Source organism: Epinephelus fuscoguttatus, linkage group LG7 (genome assembly GCF_011397635.1).
Source record: "Epinephelus fuscoguttatus linkage group LG7, E.fuscoguttatus.final_Chr_v1".
NCBI lineage: Eukaryota > Metazoa > Chordata > Actinopteri > Perciformes > Serranidae > Epinephelus > Epinephelus fuscoguttatus.
The window spans coordinates 25453825-25475735 of record NC_064758.1 but is presented as its reverse complement, the minus strand read 5'-3'; the positions used below and the strand labels follow the sequence as shown (position 1 = coordinate 25475735).

The following is a 21911-nucleotide window of genomic DNA, read 5'->3' as shown; positions in this document are numbered from 1 at the left end:
GGTTTTAGGAGAAATTAAAATAATAATGAATACTTTCTATATTGTCAGCCAGCAGCTTCAATACAAAAGATTCTGTGTCAGACGTCTATCCTAAACAATGTGGGTGGAACCCTGTTGCTGAGGCTCTGACAAAACTTCAGATCGTAAATGGTCCATAAGGCAGGGAATGACTTGACCTGCTTCTTCAACAGCTTCCACTTGGGGGAAAATTATCAAAAAATGCACATGTAATAAAATGAGTAGAAGACCAACTGAATGAGGGAAAAATGAGACATACTGTTGAATTAGCACATATTTTTTCTCAGGATATCACAGGCTGTTCATCATTTCTTTTGTAAATGGATGAACGTTTATAGAAAAGACTTGTTTGAGCTTGTTAATCATATTTAGAGTTAAATATCATGCCTTATTCATGTTAACTTGTCCACATCCCACAATGACTGTGCACTCTCTCTCTTTTGCGACTCTGTAAACATTTTGAACGCACTATTTCTGTCTGACAGGTCTTTTGCTGTTGAAGATCACCACAGTTCACACACCCACTCGCTTGGAGAGGAGCCTCCCCCAGGGTCTGCTGTGACTATTGGACTCCACAGTGAATCATTAACCACATCAATCTGAGAACTTCTTCCATAACATCCTCTGATGGACAAACAGCAACAGGTAAAAAGAACAGCAATGTCTCAAGTATCAGGACCCTTTTAATAAATATGTGCCTAAGGAAAACAGATTGTGCACAGCGTTGATGTCACAAACTGATTTACTGATTTCCAAGTCCTCTGGCTGGCCTGTAGGACATGGTAGCAGATAAAATAAGCTCCAGGGCAGAGAGTTGACCATTAACCTCCCCTACCGATTACAAAGACATTGTCACTTATAAGCAGCAGATACTATACAGTGCATCACGTGGCAAAGTTCACTGTCACAGGCAGCAGATATGGAGAGAGGCTTGTCTCATGGGGGGGGGGGAATTTTACATTTCCATACTATAATAGGCACACATAGGCATTACAAGACATTTCTTGACATTATTATAATTGTCCAGGAATGTTTGCCATACTATTCATTGATTGATCCTTGAGGGATATATCAGAGCTTTTCCAACTTCAGGTGAGCCATGAAATCACTGACCCAGCGTCCAAACAGAGGGGACAGGTTAGACTTCTAGTTGTACATAACAAGATGTCTTGCTAGAAAAGGCCAAAGCATGGGTCTGGGCTCACTTTAAGTCCACCAAAAGTAGGTTATTTTTTTGTCACTAACAGGCTCAGGTTGTTATTGTAAGATTCTAACAAGGATCTCCTCAGAGAAAGACTTTTTTAAGATAAAGATCCTTTTTGTTTGACCAGAAACAGTTTTAAAAAATTTTAAAAAATTGTTCCAATTAGTCACTTGGGTGCATAAACATGGGAAAATATGGTCCAAGCTGAAAAATACAGAAGTTACCATTTCATTTCCTTCTATACGTTCAGCTGTGTGTGTGTGTCATCCTAACCCTAACATAAGTTGAATTCCGTTTTGTTGTCATGCACAAAAATAATAAAGCGGATCTGTCATTGATACGTGGAAGAATATGACTCAGTTGAAAGGGAAATACTAGTCTAAACAAAAACTTAACATCGTACCCAGTCTCCCATGGGGTCAGTTTGTGTGAGAGGAAGTGATGTCTCAAAAAGAAAGTTCTCTTTTTGCAATATGCTTCCACTTCAATCCTAATAACAAAAACAATCAACTACCAAACTGTGCACACACCAATGATCAAAAGCTTATACAGCAAATAAAGTAACAGAAGTAACAGAAAGCTTTTTTTGTATATTCTTATATATGTTTAATTCACATTAGTACTTGGAACGTGTTCTTCCTGTTTAAATGAGACTCTAAATGTGATGGCTTCGTAGCCCATTGACAAACACGTCAGGCTCATTCACCTCAAGACAGTCATGTCAAAATATCAGCCGCAAAAAGTCCCATTAACCCGCTTGTACCTACTTGAGTTCCTTCAGCTTCTTGTCTTTGATCTCATTGAGGCGCACACATCCCTGCCGGGCTTCTTCCATCAACCAATCGGCCTCCTTGAAGACCTTTGTACGCTTAGCGATGGCTGAGAGCTCACGTTCCTTTACCTGATTTTGGATGGTTTCTGCGTGATGGTGTGTTTTTCTGACGCTGCTTCTCCTCCTCCTCCTTCTGTTTAAGGGTTGTTTCCTGTTGCACCCTGTGTGGAGAAGGATAGAAGTGGCAGTCAAAATTAATAATAATAAAACTGTATAGCTAAGTTTAGAAACAAATATTAAGCCTTTATTCTTGCTTATTCGTGCAGTTTTACTACACTGATTGGACCATGCTACTGCAGGTTGTAAGTGGTATTCTACTTACTTATGCTACTATTTATACTGCTTCATGTTGTGAAAATAAGTTTAAAAAATTGAAAATACGGTTTCTTACTTCAGCCCCCTCTTAAACTCTTGCCTCTCCCGGCCAGTCTTGATCGACATGAAGTGCTTTTGCAGTGAACTTGCTCCAAGCAAGCCTCCCTCAGCATCACTTCTTCATGCACTTTTTTTCTGCAACAAGCTCTTTCTCTTTCCTCCTCCATTGTCTATCTGTGATTTCTTGGTTCCTCTGAACATGGAGCTTATTCTTCCAAATGCACGGGAGAAAAATCTGGACATTCTGAATGCTTTAATTCCCATGAATCTGTATGAAAAGGACGTGCCTTGAAAAGAGTATGTTCTGTTAGGTGTGGACAAAAAAAAAACTTGCGTCATGGCTTAAAATGAAAAGCTGCTGAGCAAATGGTGCCTCAACTGGTTAGGTTTCACCCACCTTTTGCTGATCTACCACTGCTTCCAAATATAGTGTATGCTTAAACTGCTATTGATTTTTTTGGGCTGCTTAAATATAAATTATATCCTGATCTGTCTGCGCCTCTTCAATCAGGCATTTTAGATAGTACAGGAAAGAAAGAAAAGAAAGGAAAAAGCCACCCTAGAAAACATTATTATTATCTGTTTTATACTGTGTTTGACTATTATCAGACAATAAATAAAGAAATTAATAAAGAAGTTTGCGATTTCACTTATCTCAGCAATGGAAATCAAGTTGTCTACACAGAAGTGACTGATGTTGTTAGAGTGACATGACAGTGATTCGTTCTGTAGGATTAAATTCTGCAGGTACTACCTTTATGGCAGTGATCACTTATTTTCTTCTGGAGATTAGTGATTCTCTGTGGCATGCATAGTCTCAGTATTCATGCATATGATCTCTTCCTGCAGATGCTGCTGCTCCTGCTGCTTCTTCTCCAGGGTCTGGTGAGAAGACAACCAATCAGAGAAGGAACTGACTCAAATACAGGTGTGTGGTACATGCGGTTGCACATTCCCCTGAGCTTGTATGCGAATCTGGGAATGTTCTCATTTCTAGTGCTTGTGGCTGGTGTTGTCTCTGCATGGACTCAGCCTGTGGCCTTGTGTCTATAACCAAATCACAGCCATGCTGATGTACAGTACAGGAGCACGCCCTCTATGATATCGCTTAATTGTACAGTTCCTGGCTGTGATAAATTGTGTCCTTTTGGTAATTTTTTAAAGAAAACATCCCTGTCAAACCCGCCGATGGGTTGTGAGATTAAACAATAGATGAGGAGAAACACTTTTTGCAGGGGTGGGCTCTCCTTTGCATCTATCTCCTCAATCAACTGCCTGTTGCAATGAATCCAAGTCCACACCTCCTTCACAAAGCACGTGCTTTTGTTCTCTTTTTTCATATTCATCTGTGGTTTGCCGCTGGTCAGAATTCTCCTTGTCGTAAGGCATGAGTCTCTTTCTGCTGAGGAGACATTTTAATGTGCAGTGTGATCAGGGTCTTTCCTTCGGAAGCATTGTAGACAGAAGTTGATATAGTCTATTGTGCAGCCGGAGAGCCCCTTCCAAGTTCCAGTCTATCAGGTTACACGGTGTTGTGAAATTGTGGCAGTCAGACTTCAAGCGAACTTTGCAAAAAAACAAGTGCAAAAAAGTGTTCTCTTTGACATTCAGGATTTTTTTTCATCCTAATCAATAATCATACATCAAATAATTTTAAATCCAATTACATTCACTGTGATGTACTGTTGTAAAACAATAAAACATGATGAAATCAAAAGAGAATTTCATTAGCTCTGTAGTTCTAGCTTTAACACCGTGACTCTGTTACTGCACTGTCAGCACAAAGACGTAATCCACAGGATCTCAGACTAAAACACAAACTGTCCTGTCATTAATTCTGCCGACCACATTTTGTCCTTTGAAGATTTCAGCAAAGCAGAAGTGACAAATATCCAATAGTCGACCAGACAATGACGTGCTCTTCTGGGGAAAGAGGAAGCCTTTTCCCTGTCATATTATCGCACATTCTCTCTAGAGCAGGCTAATCATAAAGTGCTGATAAAGTGCAGAACACACGCTGATACAGCTGACCCAACTCCGCTGGACACTCCTAAAGGTGCAGAAATCACAGCAGAAAAACCCAACTGAATGTGGTTTCCATGGATTCAACGTTAATCAAATCAAACTGTGACATGCATTGTTGTGATATGTCCCTTTTGGAAATTCTCCATCCCTTTTTATTAACTGTTACCCAAGATTTACTTTGAGTTTTATGTTTTTTTCTTGAGGTCATCTTACAGCAGAGATGTAGATGTAAGACAAAGTTTAACAGAAGGATAAACTAGTTGTAACTCAAGTTGGTATCAGTTGCAAACACTTGACTTGAGAGACTTTGTTTTAATGTACTTTTAAAGGAATTATTATACACTGTAACTTTATGGTAAGAGGAGTTCTTGAAGGTGTCACTGGTGAAAAAGTTATTGATCATAGGATGATAGTTTGGATTGAAGCTCTTTGCATGAAACAATGCTTTTTTCCCCAGAAATCAGTTGAATTCTTCCATATGTTTCTACTACCAGATTTACAGGCTAGCAGTGAGACGTACAGGATGTTGGTCAGTTAGTCAGCCACTTAAGTTCAGACTTATCTCAGCAGCTATTGGATGGATTGCCATAACAGTTTGTTAACATTTATGATTCCCAGAGGAATCCTATTAACTTTAATGCCCCCTTGACTTTTTCTCTAGCACCACCATGAGGTTCAGATTTGTGGTTTTGAGTGAAATCAACAATTTGGTGGATTGTCACGACATTTGGTACACATTCATGTCCTCCCCATGAAGTATTGTAAACCAATCTCCTGGCTTTTTGATCGGTGTCCTGTCAGCGTCAGAGACTGATGCACCAAGGCACCCTTTAGTGGCGGTATGAGAAGCCCTGGGTGGCGACATTTTTTGAAAGCTCCGGGAAACTAACATAATATAAAGAGAGAGGAAGTCATAAAGCAAAGGGCCTCTGGGAGGAGAGGTGGGTGGTCAAACAAACACTGGACTTTCACTTGGTAGACCAATGTTTCTGTCCCGTGTGAAACCGAAAGTCAATTGAGTTATTCTAATGACGACATAGTATGTTAGTATATGTAGCAAATGTACTTATTTTATGCCAAACCATGATGCTTTTTCCTAAACCTAACCACATATATTTGTTGCTTAAACCTAAGGACTTTTTTTCTACCTATGTTTTAAGTTTATTTTGAAAAAGACTATGTATTTAGCGAGTAGAGAGTGTACAGTTCCTGTGAAAACATAAGGTTATTTTGAAAAGAGACGACACATGTAAGAAGCGTAAATTGATTTGCCGGTCCTGAGCATCCAAAACTGCCACAGGAGGGGTACCTAGTGCGTCATATTTTGACGTGACGGGCCACTGACCAAGTGTCTGTATTTGACAAGTTGGGAGTGAGAATGTGTTGCATCAAGTAATACATTTTATATGGCCAATACACTTCACACTAAATTGGTGAGCATGGTAAACATTTTACACAATCTTAAGACCAACAATCTTAATTCTAAGCACTATATTGAAATTCTGACTGCCAATTTGAGGACAGTACTTTCTGTACAGAAATAAGAACTGTTTTCCTTTTGTACAAATAAATGAATTGTAGAATCTGTATTTTTGTCTGTTCTGGATCATGGGGATGTTATATACAGAAAAGCTGCTGTCTCTACACTGATATCACTGGATGCTGTCTACCACTCAGCCCTAAGGTTCATAATAGGTGATTCTTACAGCACCCATCACTGCCACCTTTACCGAAAGGTTGCCTGGCCACATTTGGCTGTGCGGCCATCAAAGCTTTTGATGCAGATGCTTCCACCCTATATTTCATCCCTATTAACTCTGACCTCACATAATCTTGGTATATGTTCCCAGAATAGGTTGTTGCTTCACACTCCCTTAATCAGAATGGAACTAGGAAGAATGTCATTTTTTTTACAGTGCACCTTATACGTGGAATAATCTGCAAAAGACCTTAAACTTGGACACTCTACCACCCTTATGGCTGTTTAAATGCCTCATTTCAGATTTTGTTTAATTGAGTGTAAATGCTTTTACACCATAACATGTTTATCACGCTCTATTTCTACTTTAAGCGATCATTTATTGCTATTGTCGTTTGTTATTTTCTGTGATTTCATATCTGTTTTAATTGGTATGCATGATGGTTCTTTGTTGCTTATTGATTGTTTTTAATGTCTTTGTTCATGCTGGGCATCATTGAAAATTAGGGTCTCCCTCAATTGATTTCCTGAGTCTCAAGTAGAGGTCGGAATGAATGAATGAAAACATTCTACAGTACCTGCTAAACATCAGCATGTTATCATTGTCACATCAGCATTTAGCTCAGAGCAACGCTGGGCCTAAGCATAGCCTCCATGGATGTATAAAGAGAATTGGATACAGCGTTGGCAGCGGAGCTTTGTTCACTCCAATGAAAGTTGGTCAGTGGTGCATGAAGCCAAAAAAGTCCGACTTTACAGTTGTAAAATTGATCTTGATCTTCTGCATCAGTGGGCCCATGGAACAAGTGCAATACAGACTTTTGCCTGCCAAGCGGATAACTTCAACCAGCCAAGCCTGCTACTTCTGATTTAGCCCTTTGCTAATTTGAATGGAAATAAAATGATTTAATCATGCAGCTTTTCTAGACTCTCAAAATGTTATTGGACTGAATGGATCAAATCGCAACAGTGAGGGGCGCCGAGTAGCTCACCTGGTAGAGCAGGTGCCCCATGTACAAAGGCCATATCATTGTTGCAGCAGCTGTGGGCTCAATTCTGACCTGTGGCCCTTTACTGCATGGTGTCTTTCCTCTTTCCTCCCTTCACTCTCAACCTGTCCTTTCTAATGGCCATAAAAAAAAATAAAAAAATAATAATAATCTTTTAAAAAATTGCGACAGTGAAATGACTCATTCTGCAGGGTTGTGACACTCAAAAAAAAATGTATCTACTGATTTACAGACGTCTCTTTCCCAATGTAAGTCTATGGGAAAAAGTATTTTTGGGCTCCATGGCATCACATGACAGACTCAAAAGTTGTATTTCAATTGTTAAGCCACTGTGTCATATTGGCGTCAAAGTCCGGCGCACTTCTTGGTGGCCTGATAGCTTCACAGAGCTGCTCACATGGCTGTAAACTCTTCTCTGTTTATTGTAAAATTCAATATCATTCACATTGTGACATGTAACTGCACGACAGTTTTTGTTTTTTGCTCTATACCAGATTATCTATCAGGGCTGTTGGTCCCATCTCACACAGTAGCAAACCGTGGTATTATTTGTTTCATTTTACAGTATCAGTGTCATATACGACAGTACAGGGTATCAGACAGCAAATCTTTTTGTTCTATAAAGTTGACATAGTAACAAGATCAGGCACCATCACCTTCATATTCACAACCTAAAGCAGGACAACAGACAGATGTTACGTGTGTGTTTGTTGCTACTGAGGTGATGAGTTCAGGTGTGGGAGGCTGATAGAAAAGACAGCTATTGTTTTCATCCACCCTCCCTTCATGACAACAGCTGTGGAGTGGAGGTGTGGGCCTCCAGCAGGAGAACACACCATGATGTGGTCAAGCTGTGCTTACAGACAAATATGCATGGCTTCCCCGAGCGTTGCATGTGTGGGCTTTCCTCTGTGCAATAGGGACTGGTTTCAAAATAGCTCATCAAAGACCAGCCCTTTATTGTACTCTTTGGGAGCGAGATGGAAAACCTCGTGGAGATGTTTTATTTGATCCTCGGAGCTCAGATAAAATTTCACTCTCTTGCTCTGGCTCTCTTTGTCTGGTGCTTATCTCGCTGTGAAAACAGATGATTTATGTACAGTGTTCGCACTCAAGTTTATGTGTTATTCTGATAAGGCTGGTGGGTCTGTGTGAGTGTCTGTGTCTGTGTGGTTTATGAGTGTTTATTGAGACCGCAGATTGTAGGACTGCCTACTGGAGGACACAAACAATCTTCCGTGGGAATGCAAAGTCCCACCAGTTCCCAATCCCATTCCTTATCTCCAGCATTCCCATATGAGTAATGTATATTATCCTCCTTAACTGGGACCACTTGACTGCTGCAGTCCTGGTAACTGTATGTAAATGAAATGTATTTATATGCATGCTGCAGTTTTAAGATTAGTTTAATTAGCATTACAACACAGTAATCCACTTTAAAATTATAAATTACAACTTGCAAATGCATAACAAATATAACACTAAAGTAACGGTATACCAAATTAGACATTTACAACTTGAAACAGGCAATAATAAAACAATAAAAACATTTTTGCACTGAGCTCAGAGAAGAGAAACAGAGAGAAAATACAGACGAGAGAAAGAGACAGAAGTGTGTGAGAGCGATAGAGAGGTGGTGAAGGTGGTGTCGGAGGGTCAACCTCAGGTTTTGCATACTTGCCAGCGTCTCTGATACACAGCGCGTATGCCAACGCCACGCCGTGTCCAACTGCCTCCTCACCTGCCAGATTGCTCACCTGACTCACCTGGCCTCCACTGGGGCCCTTCCCATGGGTGTGAACATCAAACATTTTTTTTTAAACTGTTAAAATCATCCTCAGCGCTACCATTAGTGCAAATACATACATTAACTGAAGCAGCATGGGATATAGAAATTATATGTGAATTTATGCCCCCAAATTTAATGCAGTTCAATCAACAATGTGAGCAATGCTAACTGCTAAATATTCAACATGTTACTCAGTTCAGTTATTCCACCATATGTAGCGCATGTTGGTGTTTGTTCATGGGGGGGTTATGGCTTCTTCACTTATCACTGTGACACACATCCCCCAGCGCACACACCTTTTTGTCTAGGCGTTGGGGGAATTCCCAGTAACCTGCATGTGTACAGGTGATTTGCGTATGTTCACTAATCTAGGGGGTTTGGCTATAACTGTAAACCCACTACACCTGGACACACACACACACACACACACACACACACACACACACACACACTCACACGGCCCCTTACTCATCAGCAACTGATGACCGTGTTGATAACACCAGTGCAACCATTAAGTGCTTCACACACTAATGGTCAACAGAGTTTGTGTGTGTGTGTGTGTGTGTGTGTGTGTGTGTGTTTGTGTTTGTGTATTCACGTCAGTTTTCCAATTCACCTGCCGCTCTGTGACCGTTAATTACCACAGAGCGACTCAGGCAGGCGATCAAATCTACCTCACTCACATATGTGCTCAGCTACAAAAGAAATATGCAAATGTAACTAAAATTGACAACAGAATGAGTGGTCACCCCTGCATGGCCTGTAGACGGATACTGCAAGCTGATTTCTGTCAAGATATTAATATATAGTATGCAGTAGTTGTTCAGTCACTCAGATAATAGTACTAGTGCCGCATGTATGAAAGAAAAATTTATCTTATGTCTTTCGTATTTCTTTTGCCCATATGGCTGCACACACACAGAATCTATTTCTAATCCTCTCTGAATTCCTCCATAACCTTGAGTTTATTTTTAGAACCAAACTTCCCCGCTCATCCTTAAAAAATGATGATCAACAACATACTTAAGGCAGTTCCAAAAAACGCGGATCAGATAAGTGTAATGCCTGTAGTCCTAATAAAGCGACACCTCTCAAGTTTCACCTGCCTCACGCTGTGTGCTTCTGACTGCGAGGGTCCAATGTCTCTCTGGCCTTATCACCTCGTCTGAGTCCTCCAGGTGCGAGCAGAGTTATAGGAATCCTAACCGTCACCCATTTCACTGAGCACTCAGGGTTTTTCCAAACACGTTTATCAAGTCTTTATATTAAGCTCTTGAGTGGTGACAGCTAGTTACACTGCTGCTCCTTCAACTACTACTGTTACTGTACTGCAAAACCTACTTCCTCTACTATCACCACTACTACTATACTATTAGTGCTACTTTAACTAATTTTACTACCACTAATCCTGCCACAACTTCTACTGGGGGATACAACCACCGCTGCCACTGTCATTACCTCTATGCATTGTTTTGATATGGATTTCCATATCCAGATTTTTGCCCCAACCTCAACCAAATACTTTGACACTTTAGGAAATGCACTTATTTGCTTTCTTGCAAAAAAGTTAGATAAAAAGATCAATACCACTCTCATATGAATAAGATAAATGTGAAGCTACCTCAAGCAGTTAGCCTAGCTTTGCACAAAGACTGGTGCTGTGTCTCAAATTGCGTACTTCTGTACTTACACTTTCTATTTTGAGTGCATAAGTACGTTCACACTGAGAAGTATGGAAAAATGCAGTGCACTATGAGTACCCGGATGCTGCACTCAAAACGGTTGTTGAGTGTGGAACTATGGACACTTCTCGCCCTCAATGGTCGCCATCTTGGCTACGTAGCAGAAGGGGAGGGACCACTTTTCAAACTGGAAATAGCGGCCGAGGACTGTGCGACCGTGAACGTCGCTGCATTGTAAAAATACATGTGTTTTTTGCACTAAGCACCACTATACTGTTGTCGGGTATACGCCAGCAGTATGTTTGTTGGGTTAATTTAGCAGTCTGTAATGATTTGGTACCGCGAACGATAACGCAAATACTAATGCTAGTTTGCTAACTAGCTAATTTGCGGTCGTAATTTCCGGTGAGTGCACAACGGCCGTGTTTGGTTTGAGACAACACTACTACCCTGTCGAATTTTGCACGCTACGCCAATGAGTACGTAGTGCACACCGTATACTACATAGAAGTGTACTAACAAAAGTATGTAATTTAAGACACTCCATGGAGTCTTGCCTCAACAACCAGCAGACACTCCAGGAAGTTACTGTGCCCTGTCAAGAAATAGTTTGGCACATAAAACCACAACGTGTCCTTCTTGCACTTTGTTTTTGTTTTTTTTTTGCACAGTTTAAACAAACAAGACATAACATGTTAATAAATGAGGTGTTTAGTCTTCATGCTAAACTAAGCTAAACTGCCTGTGGCCTTTCATTTAAGAAACATGAGAGTAGTGTCGATCTTCTCATCTAACTCTCAGCACGAAAGTGAATTAGCATGTCAAATGGTTCCTTTAGCCACATAAACCCTCACGTGTCTTTGTTTGATTGAACTCCAGGCTCTTCCGACATTTTTACTGTTTGTTGCGATTGTCTTACTGAAGTTAAAGATTGTTTTCCACATCATGGACAGTAGAGTTTCTGTCTGTAAACATGTGTTTTATCTTTCTACCTAAATCTAACCATGTCGGGTCTTAAATGCAGAACTGTAGACAAAATTCCTGTTGAGAAAAAGGCCTTGTATAGGTGTGTGTCATAGTTCACAAGTTTAATATTTAAGCCCATAACTCCCATGAATTCAGAAAATCTGTGACATGAGAAGCTCAATATTTTTTGTTCTATGATGTCCAACGTCTGTTTAGAACTTTTCCACTAGACCTTAATTAGATCCAGTTTGGCTACTTTAATATTAATTACGTCTTCTTTGTCTTCTGATGTTGTGGTTGTTATTGTGTTTGTTTTGATATTTGTACAAGTGTATGCATTGTGATTAGGATTAGTATTTTCTGGTTGATTCAGTGATTTGAATCAGCGTCAGAGACTTGAAGCCCGAAGGTGAATGAATTCACCCTGATTGGCAGTTTAAGTCAGTGTACAAGAAAGCAAACACACAACTGAAGTCAAGACAGTATGAGACTGAAACAAACCTGTTATATTAGCCTAGGCAAGATTATGTTTTTAGCCACTGAGCTTTTTGGCGACGATGGTTTGTAATAGTTTGTGTTATTGTTCACCAGCACACTATAAATATCCTTTGTTCCTTTAGCATTCAGCTGTGTCGTTAATGTGCTAATTAGCTAACTAATCCATCCTGTCAGCGTCCTTTTGTGAATGATGAATACAGACTACCACTGCCTGCTGCTGTGGATAATTATTTCCTCTCACGCAGGTGCAGAACATGCATGCTAGTTGGCCTTTGGCTGCAGTCTTTGCAGTGTGTTCAGGTTAGGGCTGCCCCTGACTAAGAATTTTCCCAGTCGACCAATAGTCATCATTTAGGGCCATTAGTCGACTAGTCGTCCGATATCATTAATTAATTAATATTTATTAATGAATAGTATCAATAACATTGTTAACACTGTGCTACATTACAGAGAAATACAAAACCGTACTAATGAACCTTCATTAATACAGGCCTATATTTTATCTACAAGTGCACGTCACACACTGAGCGAGCCGCCTGTTAATGATGCTGTCGGCAAAGCAGTAGTGATTGTGCTAAGTGGCTAATGGGCATGTAGCTACTGACATGTTTCAGATGATTCGTCATGTTTGTAGTCGACCAATGAAGATGAGTTTATATATCACCTTGGGTTCGTCCTTCACCTTCTCAAAATGATCCCACACTTTGGATTTCACTCTTGTTTGGTGTTTCGCCTCGCTATAGTTTCTTTTTTTTTTTTTTTTTTTTTTTTTTTTTGGCACTGTATTTCTTGCATGCCTACTGCTTACAGTATGGCACCTGGTCGCTATCCTTTTTATAAAGCCCGGACTTCACTTGAGCGCTGTGGGGGTACACACCCATAAACGTCCCAAGCAAAGATAATAAGAAGAAACTGAGAAAATCCAAGCAGAGGGCAGAGTCCCTGCAGATAAATACACCGCCACACACTTCTAGTGGGTCATCAGTGATGATTGAGAGGGACTACTTCTGTATGAGTCTGTACATGTTTTTTTAGGAAAATCCTGCATAATATATCTTGAAGAATTTCTAAATAAAATATGTTTTTTAAGTGATATAAAAGTTGCTTAAATGTTGCCCAAGCTTTGCAGCAAATTAGTGAATGACAATAGCACTGGCTTGTGGTTTAAGTACATGCCGTATGCGTGCATAAGTATGTCAAAGGAAGTTACGCCTACAACATGTATTTGGCATGATGTCAGTTTCTTAAAAGGTGGATGTTGTGTTTGCGTCACTGACAGCAAAGGCTCATTAAAGAGAATAACGATCCATATCATGGGGGCAGGGGAGGATGGCTGTATCTGCCTTGATGGGAATTATATTTATAACTTTTGCAGTGTAAGCAAACATTAGACACACTAACTGATGTCTTACCGCATCGTAAAGATTATGGCCCACTCTGCAGTTTGATTCCTTACTTAGGATGTGCTTTCATCTGTTTTACATGCACAGTTAGCATCCTGAGGGTTAAAAAGGGTGTATGACATCATGCGCATCGAGTACGGGAAACGCTCTTGATATTTCAGGGAAGCTACTTCTCCACCTTGTTGAACAGGTTTACCGACCGTAGCGGACTTCATTTGAAAAACCACAGAGCACTGTAAAATCTCATAAACAAACAAAATGCGTGAAGCGATCAATTCATGATCAAATTTATCGATCAAACCAGAATCTTGTGGATCGTATTTTGTAATTGTTTGTTCCTGCACATGCGCAAGTTAAAGCTGTGAAATGTGTATACAGCAGGAGTATTAACACTTCACAGGGCATGGCAGTTTATGCTTGAGTGTATGGGTGTGTGTGTGTGTGTGTGTGTGTGTGTGTGTGTGTGTGTGTGTGTGTGTGTGTGAGAAAGAGAGAGGGGGGTGGTTTATAAAGACTGCAATATTCCAGATGGTCAGCCTGTCACACCTGTGGGAAATCACTGGCACTATTGGCTCAGCTGCTGCACTGTTTCAATCAATATTCTGAGAGTTTTACACATAAGCAACAATGTATGATTTGGGTAAACCCAGAAAGAAACAGAAGAACATCTTTTTCAGAACAGGTGTGTAGGAGTGGGACAAGTAGGTTAAAATTTGCAGACAACCTCCGGCACACTGTCTAGCCAAAAGTCTACATTATAGCGAGAGTCAGAGAGAAGTCTTCTGTTCTTCCCAGATTTAGGGAAATTTGGAAACCAACTGAGTCATTTCTCATAAACTTTGGCACATTGACCTCCCATGACCTTAAGTCATCTCTCTGTGTTTACTCTGGTAGGTTTACAGTGTAGGTGCCTGCTGTTGATATGTCACTGTGATGAATTTCTACCCAAAACTTGACAAGTTGTAAAGTTCCTGTAAGCACAGTTTGAGTTTTTATCATGTTGAGATGATAGCCCAGGAATAAAAGACAGGGTGTACCAATGCCCGCTGCCTCTCGTATGACATATGTGTCATATATCATCAGTCCAAGGAGGTTACAGGCGCTGCATTTGGATTTATTATGACACTGCTTATCAGCCGTAAATGCCTGTGTCAAAGGTATTTTTTAACAGTATCTATTACTGTGGGCAGCACGGTGGTGCACAACACAGCAAGAGGGCTGTGGGTTTGAATCCACTAGCTGGCATGTTCTTCCCGTGTCAGTATGTGTTTTCTCGGGGCACTCCGGCTTCCTCACGCAATCCAAAGACATGCACTTTAGGTTAACTGGTGACTCTAATTGCCTTTGGGAGTGAATGGTTGCCTGTTTCTTTGCGTCAGACCTGTAATAGCCTGGCAACCTGTCCAGGGTGTACCCTGCCTCTCACCCAGTGACAGCTGGATTAGCCTCCAGCACGCCCATGATGTTGCACCAGGATAAGCGGTCAAGGAAATTCTCGTACTCGTACTCATCATCCTCCATTTATCCGGGTCTGGGTCGCAGGGGCAGCAGCCTCAGCAGAGAAGCCCAGACAGTCTTCTCCCCAGCCACTTCCGTCAGCTCTTCCGCGGGAACCCCGAGGCGTTCCCAGGCCAGCCGGGTGATGTAATCCCTCCAGCGTGTCCTGGGGCGGCCCCGAGGTCTCCTCCCGGTTGGACATGCCCGGAATACCTCCCAAGGGAGGCGTCCAAAAGGCATCCTTACCAAATGCCCGAACCACCTCAACTGGCTCCTCTCGATGTGGAGGAGCGGCAGCTCTACTCCGAGTCTCTCCCGGATGTCCAAGCTCCTCACCCTATCTCTAAGGCTGAGCCCAGCCACCCTATGGAGGAAACTCATTTCGGCTGCTTGTACTCGCGATCTCGTTCTTTTGGTCACTACCCAGAACTCGTGACCATAGGTGAGGGTTGGAACGTAGATTGACATGTAAATCGAGAGCCCAGCTTTCTGGCTAAGCTCCCTTTTCACCACAACGGACCGGTTAAGCGCCTGCATCACTGCTGACGCCGCCCCAATCTGCCTGTCAATCTCCCGCTCAATCCTACCCTCACTCGTGAACAAGATCCCAAGATACTTAAACTCCTGCGGTAGGACCTCCCCCCCGACCTGGAGGGGGCAATCCACCCTTTTCCGGCTGAGGACCATGGCCTCAGACTTGGAGGTGCTGATTCTCATCCCAGCCAGTCAAGGAAATTGAACAAATGAATCCATTACTGTAGAATCCCTGACATTCTTCTTCTCAACAGTGAACATTTAGAGTTTGTAGTCGAACAGATTTACGTGCCTGGACTGTTTGAGGAAAGTCACATGAGCGCAAGTTACACAGAGGACCAGCGTACAGGGACCTGATGGATCTGACCCTACGTTTTTTTATGCATTGACATTAATATGCACTCTGATGTAGAGAAATAGGAGGGACAGTTGAGTGGAAAGTAAATTCTGCCACTGACAACGCTTTGCCTCCAGGCTTCGACTACAATTTAGTCGTAATATCGTGATGAATCAGCATCCTTACTCAGAGTGAACTGAATATAGACGTTTCAGAATCGCCTCATTAACGTTGGTCGTTACACATCAGATTGTCCTGTGTGTATAGCAGGCTCTTTGACTCTTTGGTGTGGACTGGTTTTGTTGTGTTACAGTCAGTGTTTGTCTCAGGCCCAGCAAGCTTTGGGGAAATCCCTCAGCGACACACACCCTGACAGAAGGCACATGTTGCAGTGCCAGTGGTGTACTGGAATCCACGTCTGAAATAATTATACGTAACAACAACAAAAGGGAACACACTCGCTGGTAGCATATATTGAAAGTGAACTATGAATGACTCTGAGTGTTCATAGCATGGATGTGATGCAATATCTGCGGCTGTTCGCTTCCCCACAATTGGTCATGAGGAACTATGTCATTTTTATATAACAGAGTTAGGAAGCTAATTAAAAAATACACACACTCGCCCCACGGAGTCATGAATTAATTTAGAAAGGAAGGGATTAATTAGTTTTGGTATGGTTTATATTTTTTGTTAAATGTATTTTTTGTTGGTGTTTTGGGATGTTATTATTTCTTATTTTTTGTGATTGCAGTCACATGAAAATGGGCTCTGACACTCATAATCTATATGAACATCTCATCTTCACCTGTACGTTTTTTTGGTTGGAGAGTGGGGATGAGTGGGTCACCGTATTTTTTGTTGACCGCACTTTTCTTTGTTTGCTGTGATCATCTTAATTATAAGTCTGTGCACGTTATAGTAAGTTTATTCCTTTTCATGAATAAATTCATTGGACGTATTTTTGGATCTCAGCGAATCCCAGCCTCAGCCTCTCAGTGGCTTATAGTTTGTTTCCTGGAGTCGCCACAAATATTGAGTAGCATAAAAATGTTTTATAAATGGTTTATGACACAATATTATGTAGCTGTAAGCAGACATCAAGTCTTTTCAAGTTTTAACGATGTAGTTTTCAACAGCTTTAACTTTAAGAAGCATTCGTAACTGGATTCTTTAGTCCACGTTATTCTTGGGGCTAACCATTGTGGCTAACAGCCAACAGCAGGTCTTTCAAAAATAATCGCCTTCGATTAGCACATACTGCTTTGTTTTTTTAAACAGGTATTTAATTAACATTAAATAAGCATTTTCTAAAAATGTCTTTATGGAGCTCTGGTACCTGCTGTGCTGGTTGCAGTTGTACTAACAAGACTGAGCTAAATTTCTCGTAACATACAGTAAAAGTTCCATTGCCTACCTACAGATGAGGAACTAGTTGCTTCCCATCCCCATACTGTCCCATACTGAATCAATACATGACACGATTTGTCCCACATTTTTGTCCACACCCTACTTTAATGCTAAATGTAGCAGACATAGCGGAGATTAATCTTTTTTTTTGCGGAAGAGAATGACTGAGGAAGACACGTCAGTCACACTATGTCAGCACATGATTAGCCCCGTCTTTTCCTGTCTGACTGCATTCTCAACCGACATTAGAAAGTTTCTCATTAGAAAATGCGCTTAGCCGTGTCATTAGTCAACTGTTACAGCATTAGAAACAATCATATAACAGAAGAATCGTCATTTTTACTTTGCACAGTAGCATTTTTGCAGCTGCGGGGCTGTAAGGTTTACCTGACTTAGAGACTAGCACCAAGACCCAGTGATGTGGGACTTTAACCAGGTTCTACGTGTGCTTTAAGGTAACTAAGGTTCCCACCTCCTTTAACAATACACAACCAATATTATTATTATGGAAGTAATGCGCCTTACTGTCTGTAGTCAATAAATTAGCTAAATATGCTAGTGTACATTATGTGGCGCCATGTCTTCAGGTCGTTCCCATTCCTCGATTGTAGTAGAAGGCAGAGGTGTGATGACATCACCACTTTTTATTTCCAAACTATGCTATGACAGATGATTAGCATAGTGTTATCATGGAAAATGCTGATTACAGTTTAGTGACAGGAAGTGTTGCAAGTTACACCCATGTAATGGGAGCTAAATATAAGATGGATACAAACAGATAATGAATGACAGTAAACTATAATACAGTTGTATTTCTATAAAATACCTCTCAATGGGAGAGGTAATAAACGTTGTAAAAAAAAAAATACAATGACAAACACTTTAAAACATTGTTGTATCTGCTCAATATAAACAGTTTATTACATGTTAATATAGTGTTTACTGCCATGAGGCCAAAGGTGACTAACGTTACCCTCATCTGGTCTTGTGGACATTATTGAATAGTGCTAAGCCAAAATAAACACATCTCTCATTAAGTCATATTTCTTTTTTAAAGTATTTCGCAGCAATATTTTATCATAAAATTGAAAAAAAAAAAGCTTGCGAGTGCTGTCAACTGGCTCTTCGCATAAACTTTTCCCACGTGTGGAGAAAGGTTCGTGAACTGCACCACATATAATGAGGACAGAGGTCAAAACACAAAGTGCACATATGGGTAAATACATTACAATGGACTGTAATGCAAAATGTGTGCAAGTGTGTGTGTGTGTGTGTGTGTGGAGTTTTTTTAATAAATATTATTACCTCCCCTCTCTGCTCTGTCCTCCCCACTCTCTAGATTCAATCATGATGACATTGTTCAGTCCTTCTACAAAGCCAAAACTCTAAAGCCACATCATTATCTCCAGCGATACCTTTGCTGTGACTAAAATGATAAGAAACCACAGATACACCACAAGTTTTGATTCCATGAAATAAAACCTAACAAGCTAAAAAACAGTCACTAAAACTCTATCTGTTGTTTGAAATCCACAAACAATGGAAAAAGAAAAAAAGAAAAAAACTTTAATTTTGTAAACCACTCCCACTCAAGCAACCCTCATGGCTAAAGGGGTTTGGCCAAAATTGTGCAAACACTATAAGAGAGAGGTGACGTCCAGGTGGAGCATCACACAGGTGAGGCAGTCAGATTCTCATGTCTCCACCCTCTTCTGCCTGAGGATACTTTTGGCTGCAGCAGACGCAGGAGGAGCGCACACCTCTGACTTCATAAGGTACAGATGTCTTTGTCATTCATTTATTCAGGTTGTGACTTTTTGTGTTTGGCCGTCATGTGACTGTCTGTCAGGCTAATAAGTTAGAGAAGTGTGTGTGAGACTGCTTCTTTCACTTCTCTGTTCATGCTGTGAGTTTTGATTCTGTCTCACCAGTGTGTGTTCTCTCTTTCCAGATTACACTTTTGGCATGCTGGCAAAAATGGAGACGGTGAGTGTGATGTTATTTTATTCTAATTATGATAATAGTTATTGTGCTTTTTTTTTTTAAATCAGCCCAGGAATAATACTATTATAACTGATGTGTGTTGGCTGGGGGTAAAAGGTTACATGTAAGAAAAGCAACTAAGCCACACATCACTGTTACCTGTGTCGGTAAGCGTACAAACACTTGCATAAATTTGCCAGTCAAACTAAAATACACATGGTCACAGTGTTGTTACCTGGCTCATTTCCAAGACAACACACACACTGGCATGCAGCTCAGATCAGGTTAAATATTGTACAGTGCATGTGAATGTCATTAGCGTGCGGTTTTATGAGGTGCAGTTTACATTGGGGGACCTTCAAAATCCTGTTTGTGTCTCTCATGCCTATTACTGTGTCGCCAGGCATCAAGAGCTGCTGATTTTGCTTTAATACACTCCAAAAAATGCCACAGAGAGGCGGCAAATTTAGTACCATTCTGGCAGAATTTAGCATGAAGACCAACTTTAGTATTTCCCAGATTTTGTTTCGGTGACCTTAGTGTGTAAATGTATGTAGAAATGCAGGAAACTGTGATTTAAATCTCTGGGAACGTCCCTCAGACCCGTCGTTTTATTGTGTCCACCCCGCTTCTCAAACCAAAGTTACACTTGGTTATTTTGGAGACAAATCTATGCTAGATGGAAAAAACTGATCATATTATGAGAATGATGACAGCTGTTTAATATCATGCAGAAAATGCATGATTCATATATTCACAGCTCATTTAGAATTAATAAAGAAGTGCATCCCTAATCTTCAGATCTCAGAGCAAGATTATTCACCGTGTGATCCACCGCAGCTCCAAAGTGCACCACAACAAAACAACAATGGGATTTCATGAGAAAAACACAGCAGGTGTACGGTCTGATAATAACAACACCTCAGGCTATGACTGACACAAGATAAATGCCACCCATCATGCAAAGTGTTTTCTCTCTGCCAGCCTCGCAGAGAACTCAGAAAAAAAACAACAGAGTGTGTGTGACGTTCTGTCCCGCTCTTTGTCTGTCAGATGGCTTATGTGACCGAGATCAGGCTGAGTGGAGGTCGCGGGGCCTGGAGCGGAGTGGCTCCCTCCTCCTGCCCCGAGGTGGACTTGGAGGTCATCGAGGAGTACCTGCAGGAGCACTCGCTGGAGGTCCAGCCTGCGCACGCACCCACCTCACCTCCGACCACTGTGGGGCAACAAACACACTTCCACCAGAGCACCAGGATCATAGGTTAGTGTGGTGGGGGCAGTGAAGAAGACGATAACGTGATGATGCTGGTAGATTTTTGTGTCTTTTTGTCTGACTGTATGTTTCTCTGTAGAGAACAACTGGTCAGGTCAGCATGCGTATCAGTGGCATAGTGGCCCTCACACTCCCAACGAGGACTATGAAGAGCAAGCCCTGCCTCCAGCCTGGCCTAGTTCCCATGACAACCAATGGGTAAGTTCAAGGACTTCAGGCTCTTAATAAATTACCTTTTTCCTGGTTAAATACTGCAACACATCCCTTTTTGATTGACTCTATTCATGATTTATGAGAATGGTTACACTGTGAATTATTAACCTGTTTTTATATGCTGTTGCTTCAGGACCACATCGCTTCGTATTCCTACGAGACGCCTGCATACATTGACTCAGACTCGCTGTCCAGTAGCTCCCAGTACCAAGAGTACCAGGACTCCCCGTCACCATCATCTGACAGAGGAGGCAGGAAGGACAGAGACTCCCTGCCTCTTGCCCCACTTTCAGGTACATGCACACAACAACACAACACATCAGCATATCTACAAACCAAATCTCTGTGTATTTGGCGTTAAGCTCTGTCGGGGATTTTTGTTCACGCGTACACACACACGTCATTGACTCACTGTCACCTCATAGTTGTATTTACATCCCCTTCCTTCTCCGCAGGAAAGAGGAAAGAGCGATTGTTCCAGTTCCTTTTCGAGATGCTCCAGACTCCATCGATGCGGAGCTGCATCTGGTGGGTGCAGTCCTCCTCTGGCACGTTCCAGTTCTCCTCCCAGAACAAGGAGCGCCTGGCGCAGCTGTGGGGCCGGCGCAAGGGCAATCGCAAGACCATGACCTACCAGAAGATGGCACGGGCGCTGAGGAACTACAACCGCACCGGCGAGATACAGAAGGTGAAGCGGAAGCTCACGTATCGGTTCGATGAGAAGACGCTGAGAGGCCTACAAGGAGACTCTAATACAGTGTAGGAAGCATGATGGAGAGTGTATATAAGTATAGAAATAAAATGAGCACAAAGGATTTTCAGATGGTCGTCCCATTAATGTCCTTTCTGCTGATTCTAATTCTCTGGCATGTAACTGAATACTGAGTATTTCTATAAGCCAGCAGATGCAACACTGCAGGTCAGAAAAATTACGTAAACCTAAAGGGTTATCACATAACATAACATCTACTTTATAAGTAGAACTTAACGTGTTCTTAAAATAAAATGTGTGGTTTTCTGTTTTGTGTGATTCTGTATTGCAGATATTCAGCAGATAAAAGATTTTTTATAGACAAAATTAGGTTGTGTAAACATGATCTGTTTGTGACTAAACATCATTTTTAAGATGAAATAAATGAAAATATTTTACAATACCCAATATA

At 41.3% G+C, this 21911-nt stretch overlaps 1 protein-coding gene across 3 annotated transcripts; it reads left to right on the top strand.

Annotated features, from left to right (window-relative positions):
- The first annotated feature begins 559 nt into the window (after nt 1-559).
- Nucleotides 560-21911, top strand: LOC125892402 (transcription factor Spi-B). 3 transcript variants are annotated; one of them, XM_049582403.1, is made up of 8 exons: nt 560-663; nt 3279-3357; nt 18619-19054; nt 19231-19265; nt 20316-20523; nt 20615-20733; nt 20882-21041; nt 21204-21911. In XM_049582403.1, the coding sequence occupies exons 4-8, from the start codon at nt 19245-19247 to the stop codon at nt 21509-21511; spliced, it is 816 nt and encodes a 271-aa protein (XP_049438360.1). In that variant the 5' UTR covers nt 560-663; nt 3279-3357; nt 18619-19054; nt 19231-19244; the 3' UTR covers nt 21512-21911. The 3 variants fall into 3 exon arrangements, with proteins under 3 accessions (XP_049438360.1, XP_049438359.1, XP_049438361.1); XM_049582402.1 differs by lacking the exons at nt 560-663; nt 3279-3357 and having other exon boundaries at nt 15256-19054; XM_049582404.1 differs by lacking the exons at nt 560-663; nt 3279-3357; nt 18619-19054 and having other exon boundaries at nt 19064-19265.